Here is a 27,764-nt window from a genome sequence, read left to right as displayed (position 1 = left end):
AAATATCGTTGTATTTTTTTTTTTTATGGATGATAATGGAATGGTGCACCCGCCTGCGCTATCGGTTTACGCTGGCGGGGCACCAGTGAGGATGATAAGATGAACATGAGGTCAGGTCAGTTAGCCCATCGTCACAAATTCACGAGGAATTTATCACGATGGTTTCCAGGGGGAACCGCGTGGAGGTCAACCTGACATGGTATATTGCTAGCTATGGGATCATTAGTCCACATTACTAACAATCCCCTTCCCCCCTAATATCGTTGTATTCGCAGCCTTGAAGAAAACAAGAGTGTCTTAAAAAAACAAGAACGCACTTAAAAATACAAGAGCAAAGTAGTTTGGCGTATAGAATAACCGTCGGAGAATAAAATAACCAGATTCTATGTAGATGCCATTCGAAAGTCGAGTCTTCAAATAGTACTGCAAAAGCAATGTGCTCAATGGTGAAGTGAAGCAGTTGATTGCTTTAGGATACAATGAGACTGGCAATATATTACAATTCATACAACAGTCCCTAAAATTCAACGCAAATAAAAAAACTGTAGGCCATCTTCTTTTGACTCGAGTTGAGAGCGAACGAACTATAAATAAAATAAGAATATTGAGCGATCCGTATCGCGAACTATTACGCGCAAGCCTAAATTCGAATTCAAATTAATGGAACACCAAAATTGTACACCAATTCCAAATCCGAAACAATTGAACGACTCGTTCATTTGAGTGATATATTCATTCAAGAGAAGTTGATAACTGTTTTGGACAAGATTGAAAATTGTTTGAGTCACTTCCGTGTAAACTTTAGACTTATCCCTTCCTTGGCTAGAAGGAAACCGCAGTGCCGTACACAATCGTACTAAAGCCATAAACTCATATACATGTATTTTGATGGTGACCCATAAACACTATAGAACTACAAGTAAACACAATAAGAGTTCAGAGCAAGTTAGATTAAACCAGAGTTAAGTCTCGGAGGGTATAAGTTCTGCAATCGCTAACATTGTGTGGAGTTATTAAGTTAATATAACTCGTTTGTAAAGCTTATTTTAAGTTTTTCATTTTTACAGCAATATGAAAACTTTTAATTTGATAAAGTTGCACTATTTTATTTATTAGTAAAAGAAAACACACAGAACGATACAAACAATCGTACTCATGAATGCAAATTTTTGTGCCGTTCGAGGAATCGAACCTGCGACCATCGTAAGTAAGGCAGTGTGCTAAACCGCTAGACCACCGGAGTATCCTAATACACCCTATCTTAGAGGGGAAGGGGATTGTTAGTAATGTGGATTAAAAACCCCATTGCTAGCAATGTACCATCTCGGTTGACCTCCACGCGGTTCCCCCTGGAAACCATCATGTTAAATTTCTGGTGAATTTGCCACGATGGGCTAATTTAGCTGACCTGCGGGGCACCAATGGAGGATGATAAGATGAGCCTCATATCATCCTCCACTAGTGCTCCGCCAGTGTATACCGTTAGCGCAGGCGCGTCCACTATTCCATTATCATGCAGAAGAATACACCTCATCTATTGAGCACCCGTCATACAATAGCCTCAGATGGGTACTTAAAAATAGCTGGTTTCACCGCAATAAAGTAGCGTAAACGAACGACGCTGGGGTCCACCCCAGCAGTATGCCCGGGCAAGGAGTCCAGCGGTCCATAAAAACCTGCGGATGACCAAGAATGCCCCTCCGATCGATCCCCCGTCCAATTCATACGGGTATCGAAATTACGACAGCCTGAGCCGAGGTTCGAGCCCCTAGCGGTGCCCTCAGACTAAGTCGTATTCGTCAGATGAGAGTTGGCCTTCAGCAGCTCCAAAAGTCATTCCGCGGGTTTTAAAGAGAAGAGAAGAGAAGAGTGCCATCTTCACTCGCCCCCATCGTCCGGTGAAGCTGTAAAGGCCAGCTGCGGCCAACTGCATTGGAGTCCGAAAAAAAAGGATGACCCAGAAGAAGTGCCGCCTATATAGAGGACTAGCTTTTGCCGGCTTCGTTCGCGTTAATTTATACCCTTAGGGGTGGAATTTATCAAAATCCTTTCTTAGGGGATGCCTACGTCATAGTAGTGCTTTATGCATGCAGTTTTAGACCGATCGGTTTAAAATTGACAAAATGTCATACAAACTTTCATCCCCTATTTTATCCCCTTGGGGGTAGAATTAATCAAATTCCTTTCTTAGCGGATGCCTACCTCATAACATCTACCTGCATGCCAAATTTCAGCCCGATCCGTCCAGTGGTTTAGGCTGTGCGTTGATAGATGATTATGTCAGTCACCTTTGAGTTATATATATTTAGATTCACTTAAAAAATATGAAGAGACACAAATAGCAAAAAAGCCATCCGTAATAATCACTTTACCTTTTCCTTAATGTATAATATTAATACTAATAATATTCAAACATAACAAGATTAAGATGACTAAACATTAGGTATTTTTATGAGTTGTCAGAATGAAGTATATCAAAAATTGTAGATTAAACCTTATGGCATTGTAATAAGGGATATAATATTCACCGCCTTTGTTGATACGCAAACTATCCGCAAATGTATGTACATGGACCTTTTTATCTACTGATAACGGCTGCCTTGCCATAGATATAGGAATTGTACAAACAGCACACCACGTGAAATTACAGGTTAAGAAAAGACATTTTTTTTTATTTTAATAAATAAAAATTCCACACGGACGTAGTCGCCGGTAACAGCTACTATCAAATAAAGCATATAAAGTCAAAGGTAAGAGCTAGTCCCAAATAAATCACTATAAAATCCTTATTATTTTTCTCTGTCCATAAAAATTTGAAAATTCAAAATTTAGAATATCTTTATTCATGTAGGTCTATTACAGACTCTTATGATATATCAAATCTACCGTCAGTTCGGAATGATTTCGAGATGAGAAGAACTGACAAGAATTTTTTTTTTAAATGTACATGTTTAGAATACAGACAGATACAGATTCATTTAAATTCAAATTTGGGAGAATACAGTGACCACCAGCATATACTATTGATAAAAACAAAAAATGTAAATCAGTGTTCGCAACCTGAACAGACCAGTTCCCACAAGCGACACCACAAGAGACACGTGAGTGACACCCAAAGGTAGTCTTAACGAAATTGCTTAATGATAATACCATCTTTTGAGGGGAAGGGTATTGTTAATAATAGGGTCTATTTCCCCATTCCCAGCAATAACCTAACACGGTACATGTTAGACCTCAACGCGGTTCCCCCTGGAAACCATCCTGGTCAATTCCTGGTAATTTCATCACGATGGGCAAACTGACCTGAGCTCACACTCATCTTATCATCCTCCACTGGTGCGCCAGAGTAAACCACCATTTCAATATCATCCATGAAAAATAAAAACGCCTATTTTATCACTTAATGTATATTTACTATTTTAATTATTTTCTGTAAAAAAAAAACGTAATTCAATTGAGTTTCTTGCCAGTTCTTCTCAATTGGATCTATATTCCGAACTGGACGGTAGGGAGAAAAAATAAAATTATTATATAAAACTTGACGTTCATAAGCGACTAAAATGTCCTACATGAATAAATGATTTTTGAATTTGAATTTGAATATGTATTTGGTGCAATGAAGAGTATAAAAAAATATATTCATAGACAATGGCTCTATCACCTCTCGATTTCACATAACTCTTTGTTTTATAAATTGTATCAGAACAAAATCTAAAGATAACAAATATCTTATTTATCTGTATGTATTGTGTATTATTATAATCTATTTGTATGTGTGAAGATGACGTGTTTGTATTGAATGTGTTTCTTTTCATTTAATTTGTATTATGTGCACATTATATAGGAAATAAATATGTGATTGTTTTCAAGTGATATTGAAGTGATAAATCAGTGTAACTTATGGAAATGTTCAACTTAAGAGGTTGGTTTCTTAACTTATTTTCATTAGCTATTCGCCCCGACTTCGCACGGGTGTACATGTAATATACATATAAACCTTCCTCTTAAATCACTCTATCTATTAAAAAAACCGCTTCAAAATCCGTTGCGTAGATTTAAAGATTTAAGCATACATAGGGACGGACAGACAACGACAGCGAATTTGTTTTATACTATTTAATGAAGATACGAATAACCGGATGTATTTTTATATCAAAGCTAATTTATAAAGCAAATTCTGTATAAACATTGTCACTGGAGCGTGATTATTATATTATTATTTAAGAAAACCAAGAAATAATTATATATATATATATATTAGCCTCAAAAGAAACTCACATAGTAAACTCAAAAATTACATAAAAAAGTATCAAAATAATATAAAGATTTAGTAGAAAAATAATAGATATCATCGCATCAACAGATTAAATTACAATAAAAAGAAGAGTATATAAAAAAGAAGAAACAAATTCAATATACATATATATAATTTCATGCATGCATGCATTCTTTATATGTGTACCACAGTAGTACCACAGATAAGATAATTTTAGGTAGAATGCAAAAATGAGTAAACTGCCAGCAACGATTGTTGTTGTAATTCTTTTAAACAAATAGAATTTATTTCAATGATTGTGCAATTTTATTTTTAACAAATACTCATTGTTTATGTAAAGATACTTTCTTATTTATTGTTTAATATATACTTTTATAATACTGTTTTAAATATACTCGTCATTGATCTCTCACCTACTTATACCTCTTCTCTACTCTTCTCTTTCTATCTCTCTTACGTTCTTACCTTCACAATTATTATCCTGGATGAGGTAGTCATTGATAACTGTCGACGTAGCAGTGAATCATGCTTACATTTCGCTATATGTACTGATATTTGAGTATACTTGAACGAGACAGAGCCAACCTATCGCCATATCTTGGATTAATTTGTTTACTACGATCTGTGCATTATCAAAATCAGTAGATTATCGCAGAAGGTTTTTTTTAGGCTTATTCGAATTGATTTCAAATTTATTCGATCTGGGTCTAAGTATAGCTGTAAACACGATCACTGCGAAATGAGCTTAGCATTCCATGGATTCCGTGCGAGAGCCTAGTCCATCGTGTGGCAGAGAGGGAAACTGCGAGCTGTTTCCGTGACTTTTGACCCGTGTATGTTTGAGGAACCCCTTTGCAGACATACGTCACCACTCACTACATCACTCACCTTCACCGCTCGTGTTTCTCTCCCTAACAATCAAATCTGGTAGGAGTCTGCTAGTGTAGCTTTAGATACGTGTACTATAAAATTGTAATTATTATGTAAAAAATAATAATGTTTAAAAATATGTATTATATAGTAATACGAAAAAGTATAATCTGAACGAGATTGTGCATAATCGAAAAACTTTAATACTTTCAGCAAGTCTTAACTTTATCTATGTCTTTAGCAAACAAATGGACGAAGAAACTGATAGTACAGTAAAATCCATAACGTATAAAGTAAATACAATTTATTCGGTTTGTGAAACTGACGTGTTGCAAATGGATTTTTTAATTCACTTACGTTTGTACGAAATGAAGATATTATGTATTTAAGTGGTTTATTGTGATGAATATGTCAAAACGTGAAATAAGAAAGTTAAAAGGTATATTTTTTTTGTTGACTATTTTTGATAGATAAATTCTACCTTCACAAACAGATAGTGTATCTGAGATAAATTTTTTAAATAGAAATAAAGTTTACAAATTAAAAAAGCAGGAATATAAATATTACAAATTAAAAAATGGAGGTGGCTTTATGTGTCGCAATGATAAAGAGGCAACCAACTCAGCATGAACCTACAGATAAGTCTGCAGCGCTGATATTCTGTTGGCTCCTATAAATAAATACATACTTACATACATATATACGTGAATGTTTATGTGTTACACTTCGAGCTCTTAAAGAATTATACAATTACAAAGCATTATACAAATATAAATTGATTAAAAATGATGTAATGTGTTATGCTATACATTTTAGACCGATTCAAGTGTTGTATTACAAATTTATTTTTATTGACCGTTTTCTTTTTATATTATACTAGCTTTTTCCCGCGTTAATTTATCCCCTTAATAAATTTATCAAAATCCTTTCTATGGGGATGTCTACGTCATAGTAGCTTTATGCATACAAAATCTCTGACCGATCGGTTTAAAATTGTCGAAGTTTCATACAAACTTTCATCCCATTATTTTATCCCCTTGGGAGTAGAATTAATCAAAATCCTTTCTTAGCGGATGTCTACGTCATAACATCTACCTGCATGCCAAATTTCAGCCCGATCCGTCCAGTGGTTTGGGCTGTGCGTTGATAGACTACGTCAGTCACTTTTGAGTTATATATATTTAGATAGTAGATAGACTAGCTGACCCGATAAATGAGGTTTTTCCATATAAATTAATTGGTTATCCACCACCGAGAATAGAAAATAAGTACTAATATGGCTATTAAAACTTAGAGGTTGAAATTGAAGGGTGAAAATTTAGGGTTATATATACCTAAAATTTGTGGAATAAATAAAAATATTTTTATTAGCCGTTTCGAAACTTGTTACAAACACTGTTAATACTGATTTTTATATATAAGATATATATATTTATATATACATTTGCAGTTAGACGGCCTCGGTGGTCTAGTAGTTAAGCACACCGCTTTACTTCCGATGGTCGCGGGCTCGATTCCTCGCACGGTGCTAACATTTGTAGTGTTTTCTATATACATATATTATGTATGTACTTACAAAAAAATCTAACTAATATATCAGTTGTCTAGTATCCATAACACAAGCTCTGTTTACCGTGGATCTAGATGGCTCTATATTAATTGTTCAAGATTATTATTTATTTTTATATATACATATAGATATAAATATATATGTATGATAAACATATGGTTGTATGTATATTTTTTTTTGTAAATAGGATTATGTGTTTTTTCTTTTTCCAATATGAAACTGTCATTGTGCCAAAATTTCATACTGCCCGCTCACTATAATTTTCGTAAAAAGAGACACAAACTTTTACATTTGACTACTAAAAAATTCTTATATTAAGTTTATTTGAATAAAGATTATTTCAATTTCTATTTAATGTTACGGGTTTGGCACGTAGCTCTTTTTGTTTTATTTTTTAACTTGTTTCATTTTATTTATCAATCGATGAATCATTAGATTATGTACTAAATATATCATTATCTCTGTGATATACAAATTAATGTCGTAATGCCCCACTGGCCTTGTTATATTTGGTTGATAATTTATTAAGTATGTATATTATATTGGTGTATACATTAATATAAAAATATAAAAAAGAATTACTACAAGTTATTTTAACACATAGTCATTACAAAATATAAAAAAGAATTACAACAATCAGTTTGTATATATAACTATAACACCGAAGAAATTCGAGAATAAATAAAAAATAATAACAATCTAAAATGGACCTAAGTTAAGCTAGCTGAAGCTTGTGTTATAGGTTAGTTACTTATGTAGAACAAATACATAGATACTTATTTTAAATAAATACATACATATTATATGTACATAGAAAACACACAGACCGATACAAACAATCATACTTATGAATACAAATGTTTGTGCCGTACGAGATCTCGAACCCATTGGAAGTAAAGCGGTATGCTAAACCTCTAGACCACGAGGTCACCATCAAAGTATGAAGCCGTAGTTAAAATTATGTTTTGTATGAATCTATTATCTACATCTATAAAATAAAGGAAATAAATAGTTGCCTGAGCAATATGCGATAACATGGCATATTGCTCAGTCATCATATGAAGGGCTGGCTGCGTACACGCACATCATTATGTTTTATTACCGTAATACTGTTTATATCTACATACAAAGATTACTAATTTCCAGCAATGAGATCGGCAGCTTGTACGCTATTGAGTTTGAATAATATTTATTATTGACCAGAATATAAAAAGTTATAAAAAAAAAGCAAAAACATAAACTGCTATACTAGTAATATTTACTCATTTCTATTATAGGCATTATCATAAATGAACCAAAATATAAAAAATAATAATTAATAAAAACATAACCTAAAACAAATAAATATGGCGGGAAAATTTATTCATACAATAGACAAGAGATAAAACCAAAGATTATTCTAGAATAGTTCAAAACCTCTTAATAAAACAATCTCCTTAATCACACAACCACAGAGTAAACAAAGGCGTAGCTAAATAGTGCATTACTACCGAACCATAAAGTTTACATAACAGGACTCAATAAAAAATGATCGTTGTCGCTTCATAAAAAAAGTCCAAAATAGATATTTTACAATATCATGTGATAGATCCATAGACCTTGAGTAGCAACTACTCGCTAAACATAATTGTTCATCTCGCGTCAGTAAGTCGTGGAAGTTTAAAAGGAAAACGCGTTTTTATAAGAAAAACAACATCTAAATAATGGCCCAGTTGTGTGTAAAACGTAGTTTTGTGAATAGTGATATACATTAAAAGTTATATTAATTTTACGACAAAATACGTAAAAAATCGACCTTACTAATCATAACCATAACAATATTTATATATATTAAACAACCACTACAATATCTTCCGAAATTTTCTAAATAGCGGATCGAATCGAAACAGGACACTTTCCTAAAACAAAATCTAAGCAAATATTACCAAAACCAATTATATAAATATACATATTACGTATATAAACAAATACTAATGAACCGCTCCGGCTTCGCATGAGTTCAAATAGTGTCCGTAATTTTTAGAAAATAAAATAAAGGTTATGTTACTCTGTTATAATATACAAGTGAAAGAATTTCAGTCAGCTATTTCTTCATTATAAATTAGAAAATAGAAAAAAATAAATGTTTACGATATTGGTTTAGAGTTATATTTAAATGATTTCACTAAAATCTAAGTTTTATGAAATTTCTATATAATGAGTAACCAAGGAAAGTTATTTTAACATCTAATATGTGGAACATCACATGATCTGATGCCAACGAAAGAAGGCGCTCGGTGGTCTAGCAGGTAGTCTAGCCTTCGTCGTCGTCGACGTCGCGGGTTCGATTCCTCGCACGGTACAAACATTTGTATTCATGAGTATGATTGTTTGTATCGGTCTCGGTATTTCCTATGTATATTATGTATGTATTTACATAAACAAATATATATTCTCTTATATAAAACTAATTTTGTTTATTGAGATTGGAAATCGCGACTTGTCACATCTTTGGGAATGTCATTTTAAACCGGTTAATATTAAATTTGAAAACCGGTTGAAATACAATAATATAATTTATGCAAAGATTTTTCATATTATTACAATACATATAATGTTTTATACCTTTTTTTAATTCAAGGCCTACCTCAAAACGACAGCCCGTTTGAGGCATATTAATCGAGTAGATCCGCGCAATTTCGTATGTGTCACATTTTCCCTGTTTTTACAAAATATTTCATTGCAGCTGTGCTCCTATTAGTCGTAGCGTGATGTCATATAGATTATGATACTAAATAGAATAGAATAGAAAATCATTTATTCAAATAAACTTACATTGAAGTACGTTTGAATAGTCGTTACATTTTCTTTTTATCTGTCAAGCTGAAGAATGAACAAGAAATTTGCGTGTTGCTGTTTTAAATAATTTTGTTGTTAAATTTTTAAGTTGAAGTGTGTGAATACAAACTACCAACTAGCACTAATTCAATTAAATACTCAAATACAGAAGATATTAAATATACAACCAACTGGTTGAGAACTATATAAGAGTGAATAACTTTGAGTCCCTACAAGCATCACTCATTCACGAGTATGACGGATATATTTATAAATATTAAGTTTTTATAATTCTTACACATGTTTGTTAGACTTTTTTTTTAATTACGCAGTTCATTGCGAACAGTTTAAATGGAAAAAAACAATGTGTCAACGGTTGGTTTCTTGTGGCGCATATTAACTAAAAAAATAGTGAAATTTTATCAAGTTCTTCAGCTAAACTAATTTCATGGATTATTTTGCATTACTTCTTAATGCCCAATTTACACTCAGTCCGAATGGACAGGGAAGTGAGCAGCGCGAGAGTGTAAACACGAGTGGAAACACTTCCCATGCCAGTGGCACTGCCACTCGCGCTGACCGGCGCTCCCTCGATTGTCGGCTTTTCGTGCGCGAGTCAAAGGACTGGCAACACGAGTGGCAGCGTGTTTTTACATTCAGCCCTCTCGCTTAGTTGTCGCCCGGCAATATTACCAGCAGCGCGAGTGGCAGGGGAAGCGGCTGAATATAAACGTAGCGTAACAAAAATTAAATGCTAGCAAATATCATAATCTTTCAAATAAGACCACTTCTGTGTATGGGGGCGAAATGAAAACATGAAAAAAAAAAAGTTTCAGTGAACCGTAAAAATACGAGATATTAAATTTAAAAATGGCTGTCATTCAGAGGGGTGAAGGGTGAGACCGCTCTTTGAATTTTGTCGATAAAATATAACGTACGATACGTGGGTCAATCATCGGATATCCGATATGGAACACACTGTATAATAAGGCACAAAAGGTGCATTTTTTTATACTACTTCCCATCTGTAAATAGTTACCGTAGCCTATTGACGCCTGAAACACCAGAAGTGTTACGTGCGCGTTACCGACCCTTAAGAAACCTTAATATACCCTTCTTGAAAACCCCATGCTGTAGTCTCTCGAGAAAACCTCGGCAGGTAGTTCATTCCACAATCTAATAGAATTATAGCATTCTCTACATGTCTACCTTTGGGAAATGATAAGATTCTCTGTGAAGTTTTAGCAATAAATATACATATTATTCAAAGAAAACTAAAAACTATTATACATAATCAACAACGGACAATTATTATGTTATTAATTAAACATCGTGTTTTATGATCAGTTTTGATGTCGAGATATTTTATATCAAGACTCTTTCGTAGAGGTAAGTGCGTATACCCATTATAATAAATAAATAAATAACACTAGACAATTAACACAACGTCATCTAGTCCTGATATAAATACTTTTGAAAAACACCCAGACAGAGACGTACAATCATACTTATGAATACAAATAATTGCACCGTGCGTGTAATCGAACCCGCGACCATCGGAAGTAAAGTGGTGTACCTAACCGTTTTGTTCAAACTTAAACTCTATAAAGAATAAAAATAGTGTTTATTGAAATAAACTTTTGCAGTACTTTTGAATAGTCATATTAGAACGCTGACTCATCGCAAGAAGAACGAGAAACAAACTTGCGTGTTGTTCTTTTAAATAAGTGTTGTTTAGCACATAATTCATAAAAAAACCCAAAAGGGGGAACTATTTGATCATTTTCAAATCAAATCATATGTTTACCTGCCAATCGTAAATACTATGAATTAGTGTTGTAAAAAAGAAATGCTTTGCTTAGATAAGGCAGGGAAATTACAAGAACTTGTTTATTTTTATTTATTTATTCATTAATGCTAACTGCATTAAACAATAAACATATTAATCTATAGACATTTTTCACCTAGAACCATTAGGTTATATACAGAAAGCGTTGTGGGACAGTTGTGGCGAAAAACAGTCACAAAGTCACTAGGATTAATAAAGTAATAAAGAAAGGATATTATATTGACGGCCTCGGTGGTCTAGCGGTTTAGCACACCGCCTTACTACCGATGGTCGCGGGTTCGATTCCTCGCACGGCACAAACATTTGTATTCATGAGTATGATTGTTTGTATCGGTCTGGGTGTTTTCTATGTATAATATGTATGTATTTACGAAAAAAAAAATCGATGTATTTGTATCAGTTGTCTAGTACCCATAACATAAGGTTTAGCTAGCTTTACTTGGGTCTAGATGGCGCTGTGTGAATTGTCCTGAGGTTATTATTATTATATATAAGTTATCTCACCCAACAACTGAAACACAGCTTACATTACACACAAACAAAGGTACACACAAACCACGCTAATAATTGTCCCATTATGCAAACAAAAATAGAAGAATTCGTTAACGACAATAAAGTTTTTATAGAGAAACTTAAAATCCATAGCACTGACAATATTATCTGATTACACTAATAATGACTGCGTAACGATTTCTATGTTGTTTATCGCATGCCTCTTACTTGTTATACTGTAATTATTATATAAAATAAAAACATCTATTCAAAAGAGCAACACATAAGTTTCTTGCTCATTCTTCTTGTGATGAATCTGCGTTCCGAAGGAGTGGTAGAATCAAAATATGACTATTCAAAAGTGCTTGTAATGAGTTTATTTGAATAAAGATTATTTCTATTTCTATTTCTATTACATCTGTTAAATTTATTTTTGGATAATGTCCTATATGTAATATGCTGATGTATCCATAGAAGCCTTGAATTCTATCTATACACATAAATAAAATTGGAGTGTCTGTTTGTAATATTGAAATAACCGTTTTTCACTATATGCATATGAATATAAATACGGTACATGCACCAAAATATTTTTTTTACAATTTTTGTCTGTCTGTCTGTTTGTTCCGGCTAATCTCTGGCTGGACCGATTTTGACGGGACTTTTTTTGGCAGGTAGCTGACGTAATAGGGAGTAACTTAGGCTACTTTTATTTTAGAAAAATAAAGTTAAATTGCACGCGAAGTCGTGGGAACAGCTAGTAATAAATAAAATAAGAATATTTTTGTCGTTATATAGTTAAGTAGTGTATAGTTAATAGTTTTAAAATATAAACGTGTTGGCAATTAGCTGTAAGTTTATCCGATTCGAACAGAATTTAGTCCAAAACAAACGGAAATCGAAATTACGACGGCCTGAGCCGAGGTTTAACTTAAACTCCTAGCGTGCCCTCAGGCTAAAGTCGTATCCGTCAGGCGGGAGTTGGCCTTCAGCCGCTCCATAAGTCCTTCCGCGGGTTTGGAGTGCCATCTGCACTCACCCCCTATCGTCCGGTGAATCTGTAAAGGCCTGCTGCGGCCAACAGCATTAGATTGGTACGAAAAGAAAAAACCTGCAATGTCCCACTACGTTAGTCAATTCGCGATCTAAACGAGCATTAATTAAGGGCTATTTTTGTAAGTAATTTATTATTTATTCTAGATGTAGAACGGGGTCGTGATGATGCTGAGAATCTGAGGCCTCTCTTGTTCACCATACCAGAGAATGGACGGCCGACGACCTCAAGACCTACCAATTTACCCATTTTCAATTTAGGGTACGTACCATTTAACTTAACCGTTATCATATTGTAAACGTCTACTTTTAAAAATAACGATACTTCCATACAACCTTTCATCCCCCTTCAACCCCTTACAACCCTTTTTTCGCAAAAGTAGTCTATGACCTTTCTCAGGGTCTAGACTACTGTACTAAATTTCATTTAAATCGGTTCAGTAGTTTTAGCGTGAAGGCTCGACATACAGACAAACACAGTTACTTTTGCATTTATAATATTAGAAATGACTTCTACGTCAATCACGTTTTTTTTAAAGACGTATTACATAGTACAGTAAGGCCCCGAATAGAGCCTGGAGGTCTGAAGAACAGGTCTCGACCTAGTCAGACTCCAGATTCTCAAAAGGTTTAACTTGTAAGTTTAAATATAATTTATTTCCATTGTAAGATTCCTTGTAAGCAGTTAAGTTAAAGATTATAGTTATTATAATATTAGTAAGGCTGGGAACCCTGCAATCCAGTTACATAAAAAAGTACCTAGTCCATTCTCCATTAAAAAAAATCAATCTCTGTTAATTTGTTTTTTTTTTGTAAGGAACGTTTTGTTAAATAAAACTTCTGGCCTCTTCTCATGAAGCGTTTATTGCAATAACTTAAACATTTTTAAATTACATAGGGTGGTATCCACCCTTTTTATTGGTGCTCATATGTGTCGCGTGGTGAGCGGTGCTTCTCACTGGTCGATTGTGTGATGCCGCCAACAACGCAACTTTTGACGTCAACCAGTGGTGGTTGAGGATGGCCTATGGTATTGAGCATTAGACTGCTCACAGCAGATTTGCTACTTCAAATTCAAATTCAAAATATCTTTATTCATGTATGTCTATTACAGACTCTTATGATATGTCAAATCTACCGTCAGTTCGGAATGATTTTTTCAAATAATAGTGGAACATGTTTATAATAATATACAGTCATTAAAATTCAAATTTGGGAGAATAGAGTAACTACTACTACTGTTTTAACAATCTCAATACATCAGGTCGTTTCACAACCCCCATCCGTCGATGGTCACCATGTCTGACTGGACTCCATCGGAGCCATCGACTGTCAATAACACACCAGTTACGGAAGGCATTGAGAACATGCCAAGGAAATGGAGAAGAAGCGACCGCCGCCAGAGAAGACTCAATACGGAATTATTGGAGGCTATTGAGAATCATGATGTGGAAGAAGTTGAAAGGTTAGTCCATTTTTATAAACATTTTTTAAAACTATATAACAAAAAAAATATGTTAGAATTTCAACTATTGGATGGCAACCGTATATTGGATGGCGTTGGAATTCTAACATATTTTTATTGTTAATTAAAATTTATTGTTTGTCTGCCACAAGATGGACGACCCGCATTTCAAAATGGCTTCTTCTGCAGACATACTGATTAATTGTTGTGATCTTCATTATAAATTAGTTTATGTTATTGTTTTTACTATTTATGTCTGCAGTTTACTTCTATTATAATAAAATACCACACATACACCAAACTGAATATAAATACAGCTCCCAGTAACATACCTAACAAAAATAATTTGCTAGATTGCTCAACGCCGGCGCCAGTCCAAACGCCACGTGTCGTTTGGACATGGTCTCAGCATGCCATTACGCCGCTATTGTTGGTGGGGACTCCCTGTCCCTGATCACAAAATTTGGAGCTGAGAAATTACGTCAAGACAACTTGGGTCGAACGCCACTACATTTGGCGGCGTGGGCCGGGAATGCGAGACAAATGGCCGTACTTCTGGATTTTCCTGAAGGTAAGCATTGGATTTTGTTATGTACAGATCAATATTTGTTTGATTGTTCCTGTTTTGTTCAACTTCACGACTAGAAGTACAAATGAGGTAGTCAGAAGCATTGTCAATTGTCACTATAGAGATCACAATACTGTTACCACATTTCACATAACTTGCCATGCCTACATTTCACTCTGTATATTCGAATCCAACAGAAATAGAAATATTCTTTATTCAAGTATTTTTTTTCTACCGCACATTCGGAACGCAGATTCATCATAAGAAGAATGAGCAAGACACTTGTGTGTTGCTCTTTTGAATAGATGTTTTAAACGTAGCAGAGAGTGAACCTATTCCCGTCTCTCAGATTAATTTTAAGTTATGTCATTAACATTTCCGTAGCCGGAATCCGAGACAAAAATAAAATCTGACACACAAAGGTATTTTATGTGTCTACCAGATTTGAACTCTTATGTGTAATTAAGGGTAGTAAATCACTAGGGCACTAAAATGTCTTGTTGCAGAAATGTTATTACCTATCTTTACATGACCCGTTCTTTCACGCATTCAGAACCGCGCGTTGATTAGTGCGGGAAAATCAGCCCGCACTTTTGGGTTCACTCTTTCACGCGTGATTGCACTTTCATGTCATTCACTTTCTTTTAAAATTTTATTAGATATCCCACCACATACTTTACCTGAAGACATGTTTAAGATTAATAAATTATCAATAACTCTATTATTAATTATTATGTCTTTGATCCATAATGAAATGTCCGCCATTTTGCAATGTTAATTAATAAATTTAAAAGTGTGCTAAAGCACACACATTGTAGAACGCGAGAATGTGCGAACTGGCTACGCGCGCGGATCTTCATCTACATAAATACTCTCTAATACTAAATAATACTCTCTACTATCATCTATTTAAATACTCATTCTTTCTTGTGCGCGTGAAAGAACGGATGTGCAAAGGCAGCGTTAGGAAAGAATATGTCTTATTCTTTCCTAATGGCTGGCGCTAAAGCATACACAATTTTAAAACGTGCGAACTAACTCTGCTTATGATCTTTCTCTTTATGTACCTATACATTTACATGCTCAATCTTTCCTGGGGGCATGAAATAATGGATATGTAAAGGCAACCATTAGGAAAGAATAAGACACCAAGTTTATCCAAAAATTAACTTTTAATCGTACATTAATATAATTTCACGAGCGTCTCATGACAGCGATGAGATGAAACTCGTGGTCCGGTGCCACAACAGCCTCCGTCTTCCTGGAGATCAGTCTTAGCACGACCAGTTCATCAGTCACGTCCTAAAACAATGGTGCATCAGAAAACTAGTACTCATAAAAACTTTGACAGCCTCGGTGGTCTAGTGGTTTAGCACACCGCTTTACTATCCGATGGTCGTGGGTTCGATTCCTCGCACTGTACAAACATTTGTATTCATGAGTATGATTGTTTGTATCGGTCTGGGTGTTTTCTATGTATAATATGTATTTATTTACAAAAAAAAATGTATCCATGTATTTATATCAGTTGTCTAGTACCCACTTGTTTACATTTTTTTTATAAATACATTTTTTTGTATAAAATAATAAAAAAATATACAAGTATTTACATCAGTTGTCTACTACAACAAAAAATATCCAGACTAATGCAAACAATAAAACTCAATAACATAAATGTTTGTACCGTGCGAGGAATCGAACTCACGACTATAGGAAATAAAGCGGTGTCCTAAACCGCTAGACTATCTATGCTGTCCGTAATATCCAAATACAAACCAATTTTACAGTTATTATTGTTACAACTTACAATTTCCTTGAGAGCATTACTGGCATGATGCGAAAGATTCCGCATATGCGTGGAGTACGTCGCAGCTGTCAAACTGTCCAGGGTTGTTGTCTCAGGGAACCCTAAAAAAATCAGTACAGCATCCTGATCCTGATCGCCGCAGCTGGTCTGGCTGAAGGCCAACTCCAGCATCACGGACACGACTTTAGTCTGAGGGCACCGCTAGCCGCTCCATAAGTCCTACCGCGGGTTTGGAGTGCCATCTGCACTCGCCCCCTATCGTCCGGTGAAGCTGTGAAGGCCAGCTGCGGCCAAGCTTAGAGTAGTCCGAAAAAAAAACGTATGCACGCAAATATTTGTATAGTTTATAAATATAGTATATAAATAGTTTCTTGGTTTTTTCTGTGCTATAAAACGTAATAATTATATAAATCTTATATCCTCTCGGATGACTCTGTCTATTGCTGGAAACTGCATTAAAATATGTTGAGTAATTTAAAAGATATAGGCGAACAGACGACGGAGGCGACTTTTTTTTATACTATGTAAAAGTGCAATCTTCTATACATATAGGTAAATAAAATTGGATTGTCTGTTTATAATATTGAAATAACCGTGTCTCACTACATGTATACGAATATAAATACGGTACATATACACCAAAATAACATTTTTTACCATTTTTGTCTGTCTCTCTGTTTGGTCCGGCTAATCTCTGAAATGCCTGGGCTTACTTTGACGGAACTTTTGGCAGGTAGCTGATGTAATAAGGAGTAACTAAGGCTACTTTTACTTTAGAAAAATAAAGTTAAATTCTACGCGGACGAAGTAGCGGGTATAGCTAGTAAAAAAAATAATAATAATACCTTCACAGTTGACAATGATGGTGCCAACGACGTTACCATTCTCGTTGATGCGGACCATAGTGTTTGTGGCACCAGCACCCTGACACATAATATTTATTAAAACAATTTTAATATTATTTACAAATTGCGTAAGGTTTTCAAACAAACTACCACAGTCTGTTATAAATCTGGCTGATAAAAGATTCAAATGTCGTATAAAAGTCTTCCTTTATAAAAAAGCATATTATAAAATTGAAGAGTTTGTAAACGATAATAATGTTTTTGTAGAAAAACTTAAAATTCATAGCGCTGACAATTTTATCTGATTACATTAAGAATCAGCGCGTAACGGTTTCTATGTTGATTTATCGCATGCCTCTATTCAAAAGAGCAACACACAAGTTTCTTGCTCGTTCCACTTGTGATGAATATGCGTTTCGAATGAGTGGTAGAATAAAAAATATGACTATTCAAAAGTGATTCTATTGAATTTCTTTGAATAAAGATTGTTTCTATTTATATAATTTGCTGATGAAGTGTGTCAGGAACAGAGTCTAAGACACAGAATAACGTCAGACCATAGAAAAAATTCATTGGATGTTGGTGCCATAATGGTATACTGCCAATTTGTACACTGGTGAGGTAATGGAGTAATTAGTTTTAGGGTACAATGGGACTGGCTGACTGGACTGTACAAATATCCATAAATTTTAATAGAAATTAAATAATAATATTATCTTCTTTACAGTCTTTATATGTATACAATTAAAATTCCAATTAAATTTCTATTATATTGAATATATATATAATTGAATTTTTAAATTAACAGCTTTTAACTAAAACTATATGTGAAATATATACGGTCCTTACATAAATAAATAATCTTGGACAGTTAACAGAGCGCCATCTAGTCTCACGTTTAGCAGGGGTTGTGTATGTGGTACTAGATAACGGATATAAATACTTTATATTATTGCAATTTTACGCAAATGTAGAAATGTGCGAGGAATCGAAGCAACAACCATCGGAAGTAAAGCGGTGTGCGAAACCGCTAGACTACCGAGACCGTCATTATTCTAGTATCATAATAAAAAGGAATTGAAAGTAAGAAATATATTTAAATTAGTACATTTGTTATCTACTAATTTAAATATTTTTTGATAAATTCGTGTAGATATTGTTAATGATGATGATTAATGAATACGACTGATACAAATGCAGAAATCATAAATATCTTTTTATAAATACCATAAAATTCTGCGCTATTTCCATGTTTTAGCACAACTTCGAATATTTGCAATGAAAAAGAAAATCACGTTTCCTGTTTGCAACAGATTTACTGACATTATAATATATTGACATATATTATTAATTACTTTCTTTGACAAATTCTATCAGTTTTAATTTCTTCTAAATTTCTGTTTACGATTTGTCTTTTAGTTTAGTTTATATGCGGAAACTGAACGTAAACGTAATTGTGTAAAAGTAAATATTTTCTTAAAGAATATATTTATTTATGTTTTAATTCGTATATTCATAATCCATATTATGTTATATATATATATTATTTGTAAAAACATGCATAGAAAACACTTAGACAGATACAAATATACAACAATCATATTCATGAATACAAATGTTAGTGCCGTGCGAGGAATCGAACCTGCTACCAGTGGCACTCAATGAGGAAGTAGCCATTATTATTGCTAAAAGTTGCATATAGATGGCGTGATTGGTATCGATGGAATTCTTCATAGTTTTGCAAACGTTTTAAAAAACAAAACTGTGTTTTCAAAAATGTTTAATCAATTTTTAAAAAGTTATATATACATGTTAAAATGAAATAATGCGTTTAGAAAAGTAATTTTCATATATTTACTCATTTTGTTATTTTCCAGTACTTAATTACACTTTAATCAGTGCTAATATGGGGCTCAATGTTTTCAAAATGCTTTCATAGATGGCATTGTCGTCATTTGTATCGGCCTAATTAAATGTCTTTTTTATATTTTCCAATAATAAGCACTTAATATATTATTATTGTAAATTAAACATATAAAAATTTTTTAAGTAAATTAAAAATAGCCGAACAAGCAAGTAATAATATTTCCAATAATACTTATGTATGAAGTGTTGTCATATTATAAATAAATACATGTATTATCGATTTTTTTTAATAATCGATAACAGGATTTTATTACGCATTATTCGATGATGCTTTTAATGAGTCGTTGTGAACAGTAAATTTTCATTATTTTGTATTATAGCAGTGTTCCGTTTCAAAGAACGGAATATAGTAGTACATTATTAGTGTCGTTGGTTATTTGCATTTGTACTGAAAAATCGATTACATAATAATTTAAAATATCGAGTACGAATCGTAGCTGTCTTCGAATACTGGCAACTGGTAAGATTAAATTAGTATTTAAAAAAAAGAAAGAAATCGATCCTAATTCGAATACCATAAAGTTGATTTTCCTTTCTCATTAATATCATAGCAGTTTGTTTTTAACTTGCGTATGACTCTGTGGTATGATGTTTAACGTGTATTGTTATTGTACGGTGCATATATTTCAAAAATTATATTTTAATGTAGGTACATACATTACTTTCATACATTTCAAAAATTATATTTTAATGTAGGTACATACATTTCTTTCATACATTTCATACATGTCAAAAATTATCTTTTAATGTAGGTACATACATTTCTTTCATACATTTCATACATGTCAAAAATTATCTTTTAATGTAGGTACATACATTTCTTTCATACATTTCATACATTTCAAAAATGAACTTTTTATGTAGGTACTTACATTTTTTTCATACATCTCATACATTTCAAAAATTATATTTTAATGTAGGTACATACATTTCATAAATGTCAAAAATTATCTTCTAATGTAGGTACATACATACATTTCTTTCATACATTTCATACATTTCAAAAGTTATATTTTAATGTAGGTACATACATTTCTTTCATACATTTCATACATGTCAAAAATTATCTTTTAATGTAGGTACATAACACCCCATGTCAGACCCCTTGTATTTGGAAGAAACTTAAAAATAATGCCAAAAATATTAGATGAATATATTTTTAATACGAATATTGTTTTATTTTTGTTCATCAACTTTATCCCTCACTAACAATACTAGTAGTAGTACATAACCTGGTTTATACCGCTAAAGATATTGAAAGATATACGAGTAATTCAGAATGTTTGGCGTGAAAGCGAGACAAATAGACAGACTGAGTTACTTTAGCATTTATAATATTTTTAAGAATATCGCTATTAAAAATAGGGGTTGGTGAAAGACGGGTGAAAATTTAGGCGTGTATGTATTTTCAATGTAACATTATAAATAAAAAAAAAATTGTCCATAATACAAAAAAATATTTTTTCGGGGTAGGCCACCCCTATGACTTAGGGGTATAAAAAATAGATAACAACCCTACCTCAGACCTGGCAAGTATACATATCAATTTTCATCATGGGAGAAATATGGCAACTAACACTGTGATACAAAATTTATATATTGTAATACACTACCTCTAAGTAGATATATATATATAGCGGCGCACCCGCCGGTAGCCTCGCGCTGTTGGCTCGTTGCTAAGCAACGGATACCCCGGTAGCGGTTGGGTAACGGGAGGCCGGCGGCAGTTGGTCGTTGAATACCGCACGCAGCGCAATAGTCTTCCAACTTATTTTAATTATTTTTATGACGATCCAACAATATAAGATATAGCGGAATTCTCATTAGGTAAAAGAGGGGTACATCGTAGAATACATGAGGTATATACCAGTAAATTAATTGTAGCTAAAATCAGTCTCATACATATAACGATTGAAATAAAAAAACGTATAGCCCGATTTTGATACGTACGAGTATAAACGTATCAAAATCAGGCTATACGTATAGCGCAGACGCGTTACAACATATCAAAAAAATAGGCATGGAATGTAAAATAAACCATAACATAATAGGTATATACATTGGCACATAAGCCATATCTGCAGAGTGTCGGCTAACGATATTATACCTACACATTTACATTGAATCTTGAATCGTCCCTAATGAGGTACACGATACAGTAACCTACATATCTATTATATACATATCTTTGCAAAACAGATGTCATGTAGCTGAATTGACTGCCATCTATTTTCATGCTTTGTTACTAAGCACCCACTAGTAATCCGAACTGCTTCAGATCTAGCGACATCTAGCGGCTACGGTGGCGAAATAAAATAGCCCGAAGAATAGCCCGAGTTAGGAAGGAACCATTTTCTTGTATGGGATGGGGTATCTGTATGTAATATTATGTTATCTGTGCTGCTACCATCGGATGTAACTCGTTGTGCTAATCCCAGGCCATCTTATTATTTCCAGATATGCACGATAGCTTAGTCGACTTGGAAATGTTATCAAAAGTAGAGGACGATGTTAAGAAACTTTGCGAGAAGACCAAAGCTTTGGCGAATGTTCGGTGCGGCATCGGGGAAGAACAGCCCGTACTTGCAAACCAATGGAAGGACAACATCGACCACAATTGCAAAGGCATAAAGGGCAGCGTATGTACATTTATTCATTTTACGGTTATGTACATTTATTATTTTATTATATTTTTTAAGCTAGTCATATTTGATTTTAATATTATTGATATATCTAATTCCTCTCAAATATCTCTACTGGGACGAAGATCATGAGTGATGTTTGTTTTGAATATAGCAAACTAATTTCATTTCGTGGATTGTCAACTTGTTTCCGATTCAAATTATATAAAAAGGTATTAAACGTTTCCCAAATTATGCATATTCTATACGTTAATGCTATCGATTATAAGTTGCTTTAATAAAATCACATTAATGCACGAACATAAGGTCAACCTATTGTCTTAGGCCACACACGCTGATCAATGAACTCATAATATTAGTCTGCCTTTACACTTTTAATTTTTTTACTAGTAAGTTGACGGCTGTCTGTCTGAAATTAGCCTATCATCTGGGCCCTTGTGCGTGTAGAGCCAAGACTACTAAAGTAGCTGAGAAGCGCAAACGCCTCATGGTGTCTTCACTGGCTTCACGGAGAACTAAATTTATTTGTTTTATAGTACAATGGGACTGGTATGTATTTATAGTTCGTAGAAATGTCCCTAAATTTCAAAGAAATAAAAAAACTCTATCTTGCAATCATACTTTATTATGATGTTCCAGCTCATGAGTATCCAAAAATCCGCTGCCTAAAACTTATTCCTAGCACGATAGTATATATAATCAAATAACTTCCAGAGAATCCTGATATCATCTGCACCTTTACTTTAAAACTTATTGCAAGTGCGATAATGTAAATAATCGAATATATTGCAGCTTCCTTTAATACAACCTGGATGGACACCGTTACACGTTGCGTCATCGTGTGCCCGCCGTCATTGTACCCGTCTACTGCTGGCAGCAGGGGCTGATCCCAACATCTGCGATGAACAGGGCCGTACAGCTCTCGACGTTGCTGGCTCGGCTTATTACTACGATCAAGAAGTCGACCCTTCATAGTTGGTACCTTTTTATTTATTAATTGGAATGGCACTGATGAAAATTCCATATGATTTTAATTCTAACGGGGAATTCTCCCCTATTCCATCCGAGGATCGCAATTACGATGCCTTAATTCGAGGTTCAAACATCTACCAGTACCCTTAGACTGAAGTCGTATCTGTCAGACAGGAATTGGCTTTCAGCCACTCCATAAGTTCTTCCACAGGTTTGGAATCCAATCTGCAATGACTCCCATTTTCGTCCGGTAAAGCTATTACAGCCTTAACGGTCGAAAATGGCCTCTCTCCACCAATAGCATTAGAATCGTTAAATAAATACTTGATGCGAAGTGGCATCTGTCTGCCTGTTGCAGTCTGAACATGAACAGCGTAACAAATATAATCATCATTAAACTCCTTTATTTATTTCTGCTAATATGTTTTCCGTGTTTCGAGTTGAAGGTTGCAGGCTTACTCGTCAGGGTAGCAATTTATGATTAAAACTATCAGCGTTACCAGATCATTCATGTTATACCAATAGTTGCTTCATTCCATCATATAGTCTATCAGCTTCTTAACCATTCTAGTTTCATAAAGAATCAATCGAAGTGAGATTGTTCTTAATTTAAAAGAAAATTTAAAAGCGTCTATTCTTTCCAGTTTCGTTGAAGTAATAAAAACACTCATCAAAGCTAATGGTACATTCAATACAATGAAGACCAGAGGTCTACAGAATATTGATACTCCACTACATACAGCTGTATATCTTGAATGTCTGGATGGCGTGAATGAACTGCTAAGGGCTGGTGCGTCTATAGCAATTTTGAACAGTGCTGGAAAAACACCGTTGCATGCCTGTGTAGAGAAACAGTATGAGGAAATATTACAGGTATGTGACAAGTATTTTAGAGTCAACAGAAAATAATAGAATTAAAATTTATGACATAGGTGAAGAAGTAATATTCCGTTCTACTTATCGTTAATGGATAATTTAAGAGATTGTTCTCAAAACTAAAACTAGAATATACACAGATCAGAAAATTGATAATTTATGATAAAATCTATCTTACATTAATACCAGAAAATGTCTTACTTTTAATTTTAAGTTGTATAAAAGAATATTTTAACACAATTCCGATTTAATTCAAGTATAAAACGTATTGCAGATTTATTTCTTTTACAACTTTCACATGTGTATTTGATAATTTGATTTTAGGTTTTAGCCAACTACGGTAACAACGATGCAGATCCCTTATCGGCTATAGTCGACGTAAAGGACAAAGAAGGACATACAGTGCTCCAGGCGGCTGTTGAAGCGGCCTGGGTGCCTGGAGTATGTGTCGCTTTGGAGGCTGGAGCAGATGTAACGTTGAAGGTATGATAAAAAAGAAACTCTCTAGAAAACATGCATAAATCGAGATTTGCCCGTGGTTCAGGCTCTTTGTGTTCATATCAATTTAAAAAACAGTAGAATTTTGTATGAAAAATCTTTCGTTTTTAAGTCTGAAGGGTTCAAATAATATCTCTCTAATGCATTATTAATATACAAATTGATTTCAAGAGTTCGTATGTATGTAAGTCAATAGCAAATGTACAATTACATAATAAACAAGTAAGTGTCAAACGGTAAGCAATCCTGTTAATTTCAGGCTAATGATGGAGAAACGCCAATTCATTCAGCAGCAGCACTGGGCAATTTGGATGTTCTTAATGAAATTCTTAGTGTTGCTAAGCAAAAGGATTCAATCGATTATCAAAATGATGAAGGAGAAACAGCGCTTTTTAAAGCTATTACACATAGACATGTCGATTGTGTTACATCTATATTAAATGAAGGTGCATCTATGAAAATAACTTTACGAGGAGACGCAAATGTACTACATATAGCTGCAGAGACTGGAAGTTATGAAGTGTTAAAAGTATTACTTGAATACGATGAAGATATAACCAAAGCATTGATAAATGAATTGACCGATGGAGGTCGACGAGGTTTTGGCCCAATACACTTTGCAGTAACAGAAAATCATGTGGATTGTGTTAAACTTTTGCTTTCAAAGCAAGCTGACATACGATTAAGAACCCGATGCAGTCCTCATAAATCCTCAACTCCTTTGCACATAGCTGCTGTCAAAAATTTAGTAGAAGTAGCAAGAGCAATTTTAGAATTCGATAAGACAACTATACACGAAGTAAATAGTATGGGCTGGTTTCCATTACATTCCGCAAGTCATCATGGTAGTAGAGATGTAATTAGCCTTCTTTTAAGCGAAGGCGCTGATCTTTCAGGCTACACTGACGGCCCGAAGAAATTTAAAAGAACTGCAATAGACATGATTGTTAACAATCTATCTAAACCTGCAAATTATTTGGAAAATGTTTTTGATTCGTACATATCTACGAATAATTTAAATCTCCAAGATGCAAACTGTAAGATTACTGTCGACTACAAAATACTGATGCCTACAATATGTGAAATGGAGCAAATGAAAGTTATAGAGGCTTTATTGAAAACGGGAAATAGATATAATCAGAAAAGGTTGCTGGTTCATCCATTAATTGAAAGCTTTTTGTATTTGAAGTGGAAGGCACTATTGCCATTTTTCTACACTATAATAGCAGTTTATGCCTTTTTTGTTATGTCTTTAACAACTTTTATAATATCATTATTCTTCTACAAAGACACAGAGGCTAAGGCTCCTGTTTGGCTGAGTCCGCATATATGGTTTTACGCAGTTTATGCAACGATATTTCTGATTCTGTTACAAGTGAGTTTAATTTTATATATAATTAAACCATACGTATTTAATTTAGTCATATTTTATTCTCTTCAAAACCAAATTTTCATTCTTAACCTAATACCATGTTGATTATTACAATATAATTTAACACTTTGTTACATATAATGTTTGCAAAATTATATTTTATGAATAATTCAATTATGAGCCGTAATATAGTAGAACGTAAAGAAATAATCTTCGTTTAAATAAATTTAATGTAAGCACTTTTCAATAATCATAATTTTTAATGTACCACTCATGATAATTTTAATTTTTAAACAATGAAGGACTAAATAATAAAAATATATAATATTAATTATCATATTTAATTTTCAGGAGATACTGTATATGAACGTAAAATCTAGTAGATATTTTCTACATCTAGAAACGTGGGTAAAATTTGGATCAATTGGTCTGGCAGCTATACTACCTCCTGCTGTAATGGTGGCATCTTGGTCAGAAGCAGAATGGCCTAGACATGTAGCAACCTTAGCATTGCTTCTGTCTTGGTTAGAACTTATGTTCCTGCTATCAAGATTTCCAAATTGGGGATATTATGTTTTGATGTTTGGCAAAGTAGCCTCCAATGTAATAAAGGTAAGTAAATTTTGACTACTATGATCTCTTTGTACTGTGCTGATAGGAACTGTATCTATTGCTCTTTCTTTTTCATGCAGTCAGGATTTTATATTCGTAAGTATCATGCCCGAATGGTGTTAAATTTTGCTATTATTATTAAATAGAATTTCCACGGTTTTTAAACATCTACAAGTTAAAAAATTTTGCTAATCTCTATTACACTATGTTTCGACCACCGTGACAGTACTTATACAATACTTTTAACTATAATTTCACTGCATTTAATGAGAATTTAAAAATCAAAGTCGATATAAAGACATAATTAACCGTCTTATTAACCTTTCACAGATTCTTTGTACATTTGGGTTCCTCGTCATCGGATTCTCCTTAAGTTTCATGATACAGTTTCATTCTCAAATGCCATTCGAAGGTCCATTGGCTGCACTCGTCAAAACCATGGTTATGATGACATCTGAATTCGATTACGTGGCATTATTCGATGAAGAGCATACCGACCAACTTGAAACATCCTTAATAATAGTCAGACTTATATTCGTTGTGTTCTTAATATTAGCTGCAATCGTTCTAATGAATTTGATGGTTGGTGTCGCTGTAAATGATATTAATGATCTAGAGGTACTCGGTAATATAAGGAGATTAGAAAAACAAGTAGAATTTTTAAGTACCTTAGACACGTTAGTATATAATAAAGTATTCGAGAAACTTCTACCGCACAGAATTAATTCTCACATAAAAAATAAACGAAACGTAAGAGGAACAATTACTATGAATCCAGGCAAGCCAAAATGGAAACATGAAAAAGATTTACCGTCCAGAATAAGGAATGCCATCTTTGAAAAGGCACAGAATCAGAAGAAACAAATGGATGATGAACAGGGCTTCCAAGAGTTTAAGGAAAAAATCGATGTAGTATTTAACTTTGTGGTAAAACAAACGAATAAACAATTAGAAAATGAAGCAGCCAAAGAACGGGACGTACCGGGTAAAGGTACATTGCAAGAAGAAATAAAGAAACAATTAAATGATTTAGATGAAGATATGTCTGATATGAAAGAGCAAATTACAGCGTACGCCGACAGTTCTAAATCACCAGTAGAAAAGTTGAACGTAAAAATGGATCAAATATCATTAGAAATTGAGGAGATCAAACAATTTTTAAGTAGATTGGAAAGTAAGTTAGGTAAATTATAATTTATTAAAGTTTTATTGTAGTAGTAATAATTTATAGCAAAGAAGTCCTTTTATATATTG

The 27,764-nt window shown here is 33.6% G+C and overlaps 2 protein-coding genes across 3 annotated transcripts; one reads left to right on the top strand and one right to left on the bottom strand.

The window, feature by feature from the left end:
- Positions 1-3,791: 3,791 nt before the first annotated feature.
- LOC131849599 (transient receptor potential channel pyrexia-like) lies at positions 3,792-27,764 on the top strand. 2 transcript variants are annotated; one of them, XM_059199705.1, is made up of 11 exons: positions 3,792-3,922; positions 13,075-13,189; positions 14,192-14,392; positions 14,746-14,963; positions 21,996-22,177; positions 22,973-23,154; positions 23,797-24,025; positions 24,353-24,511; positions 24,786-25,901; positions 26,250-26,510; positions 26,841-27,764. In XM_059199705.1, the coding sequence occupies exons 1-11, from the start codon at positions 3,901-3,903 to the stop codon at positions 27,702-27,704; spliced, it is 3,549 nt and encodes a 1,182-aa protein (XP_059055688.1). In that variant the 5' UTR covers positions 3,792-3,900; the 3' UTR covers positions 27,705-27,764. The 2 variants fall into 2 exon arrangements, with proteins under 2 accessions (XP_059055688.1, XP_059055687.1); XM_059199704.1 differs by lacking the exon at positions 3,792-3,922 and adding an exon at positions 5,512-5,585.
- Positions 16,126-18,936, bottom strand: LOC131849600 (dynein light chain roadblock-type 2-like). The gene is made up of 4 exons (XM_059199706.1): positions 18,840-18,936; positions 17,613-17,691; positions 16,768-16,868; positions 16,126-16,262 (listed from the first exon to the last, which is right to left on the bottom strand). The coding sequence occupies exons 1-4, from the start codon at positions 18,861-18,863 to the stop codon at positions 16,155-16,157; spliced, it is 312 nt and encodes a 103-aa protein (XP_059055689.1). The 5' UTR covers positions 18,864-18,936; the 3' UTR covers positions 16,126-16,154.

Source organism: Achroia grisella, unplaced genomic scaffold (assembly GCF_030625045.1).
Source record: "Achroia grisella isolate CSIRO2021 unplaced genomic scaffold, CSIRO_AGI_Agris_v1 utg660, whole genome shotgun sequence".
Lineage (NCBI taxonomy): Eukaryota > Metazoa > Arthropoda > Insecta > Lepidoptera > Pyralidae > Achroia > Achroia grisella.
This window is presented reverse-complemented; position numbering and strand designations above follow the sequence as displayed.

What these genes read in the sequence shown, in the direction of transcription:
- LOC131849599 (XM_059199704.1), top strand. Translation starts at nt 5,549, where the DNA reads ATGAATATGTCAAAACGTGAAATAAGAAAGTTAAAAG. An exon ending in GCAAAGGCATAAAGGGCAGC is followed by an intron (nt 22,178 to 22,972) that starts GTATGTACATTT and finishes AATATATTGCAG; the next exon opens with CTTCCTTTAATACAACCTGG. An exon ending in TAGCCTCCAATGTAATAAAG is followed by an intron (nt 26,511 to 26,840) that starts GTAAGTAAATTT and finishes AACCTTTCACAG; the next exon opens with ATTCTTTGTACATTTGGGTT.
- LOC131849600 (XM_059199706.1), bottom strand. Translation starts at nt 18,863, where the DNA reads ATGGAAATAGCGCAGAATTTTATG. An exon ending in AAATAGCGCAGAATTTTATG is followed by an intron (nt 17,692 to 18,839) that starts GTATTTATAAAA and finishes ATTATGTGTCAG; the next exon opens with GGTGCTGGTGCCACAAACAC. An exon ending in CATCATTGTCAACTGTGAAG is followed by an intron (nt 16,869 to 17,612) that starts GTATTATTATTA and finishes TGATTTTTTTAG; the next exon opens with GGTTCCCTGAGACAACAACC.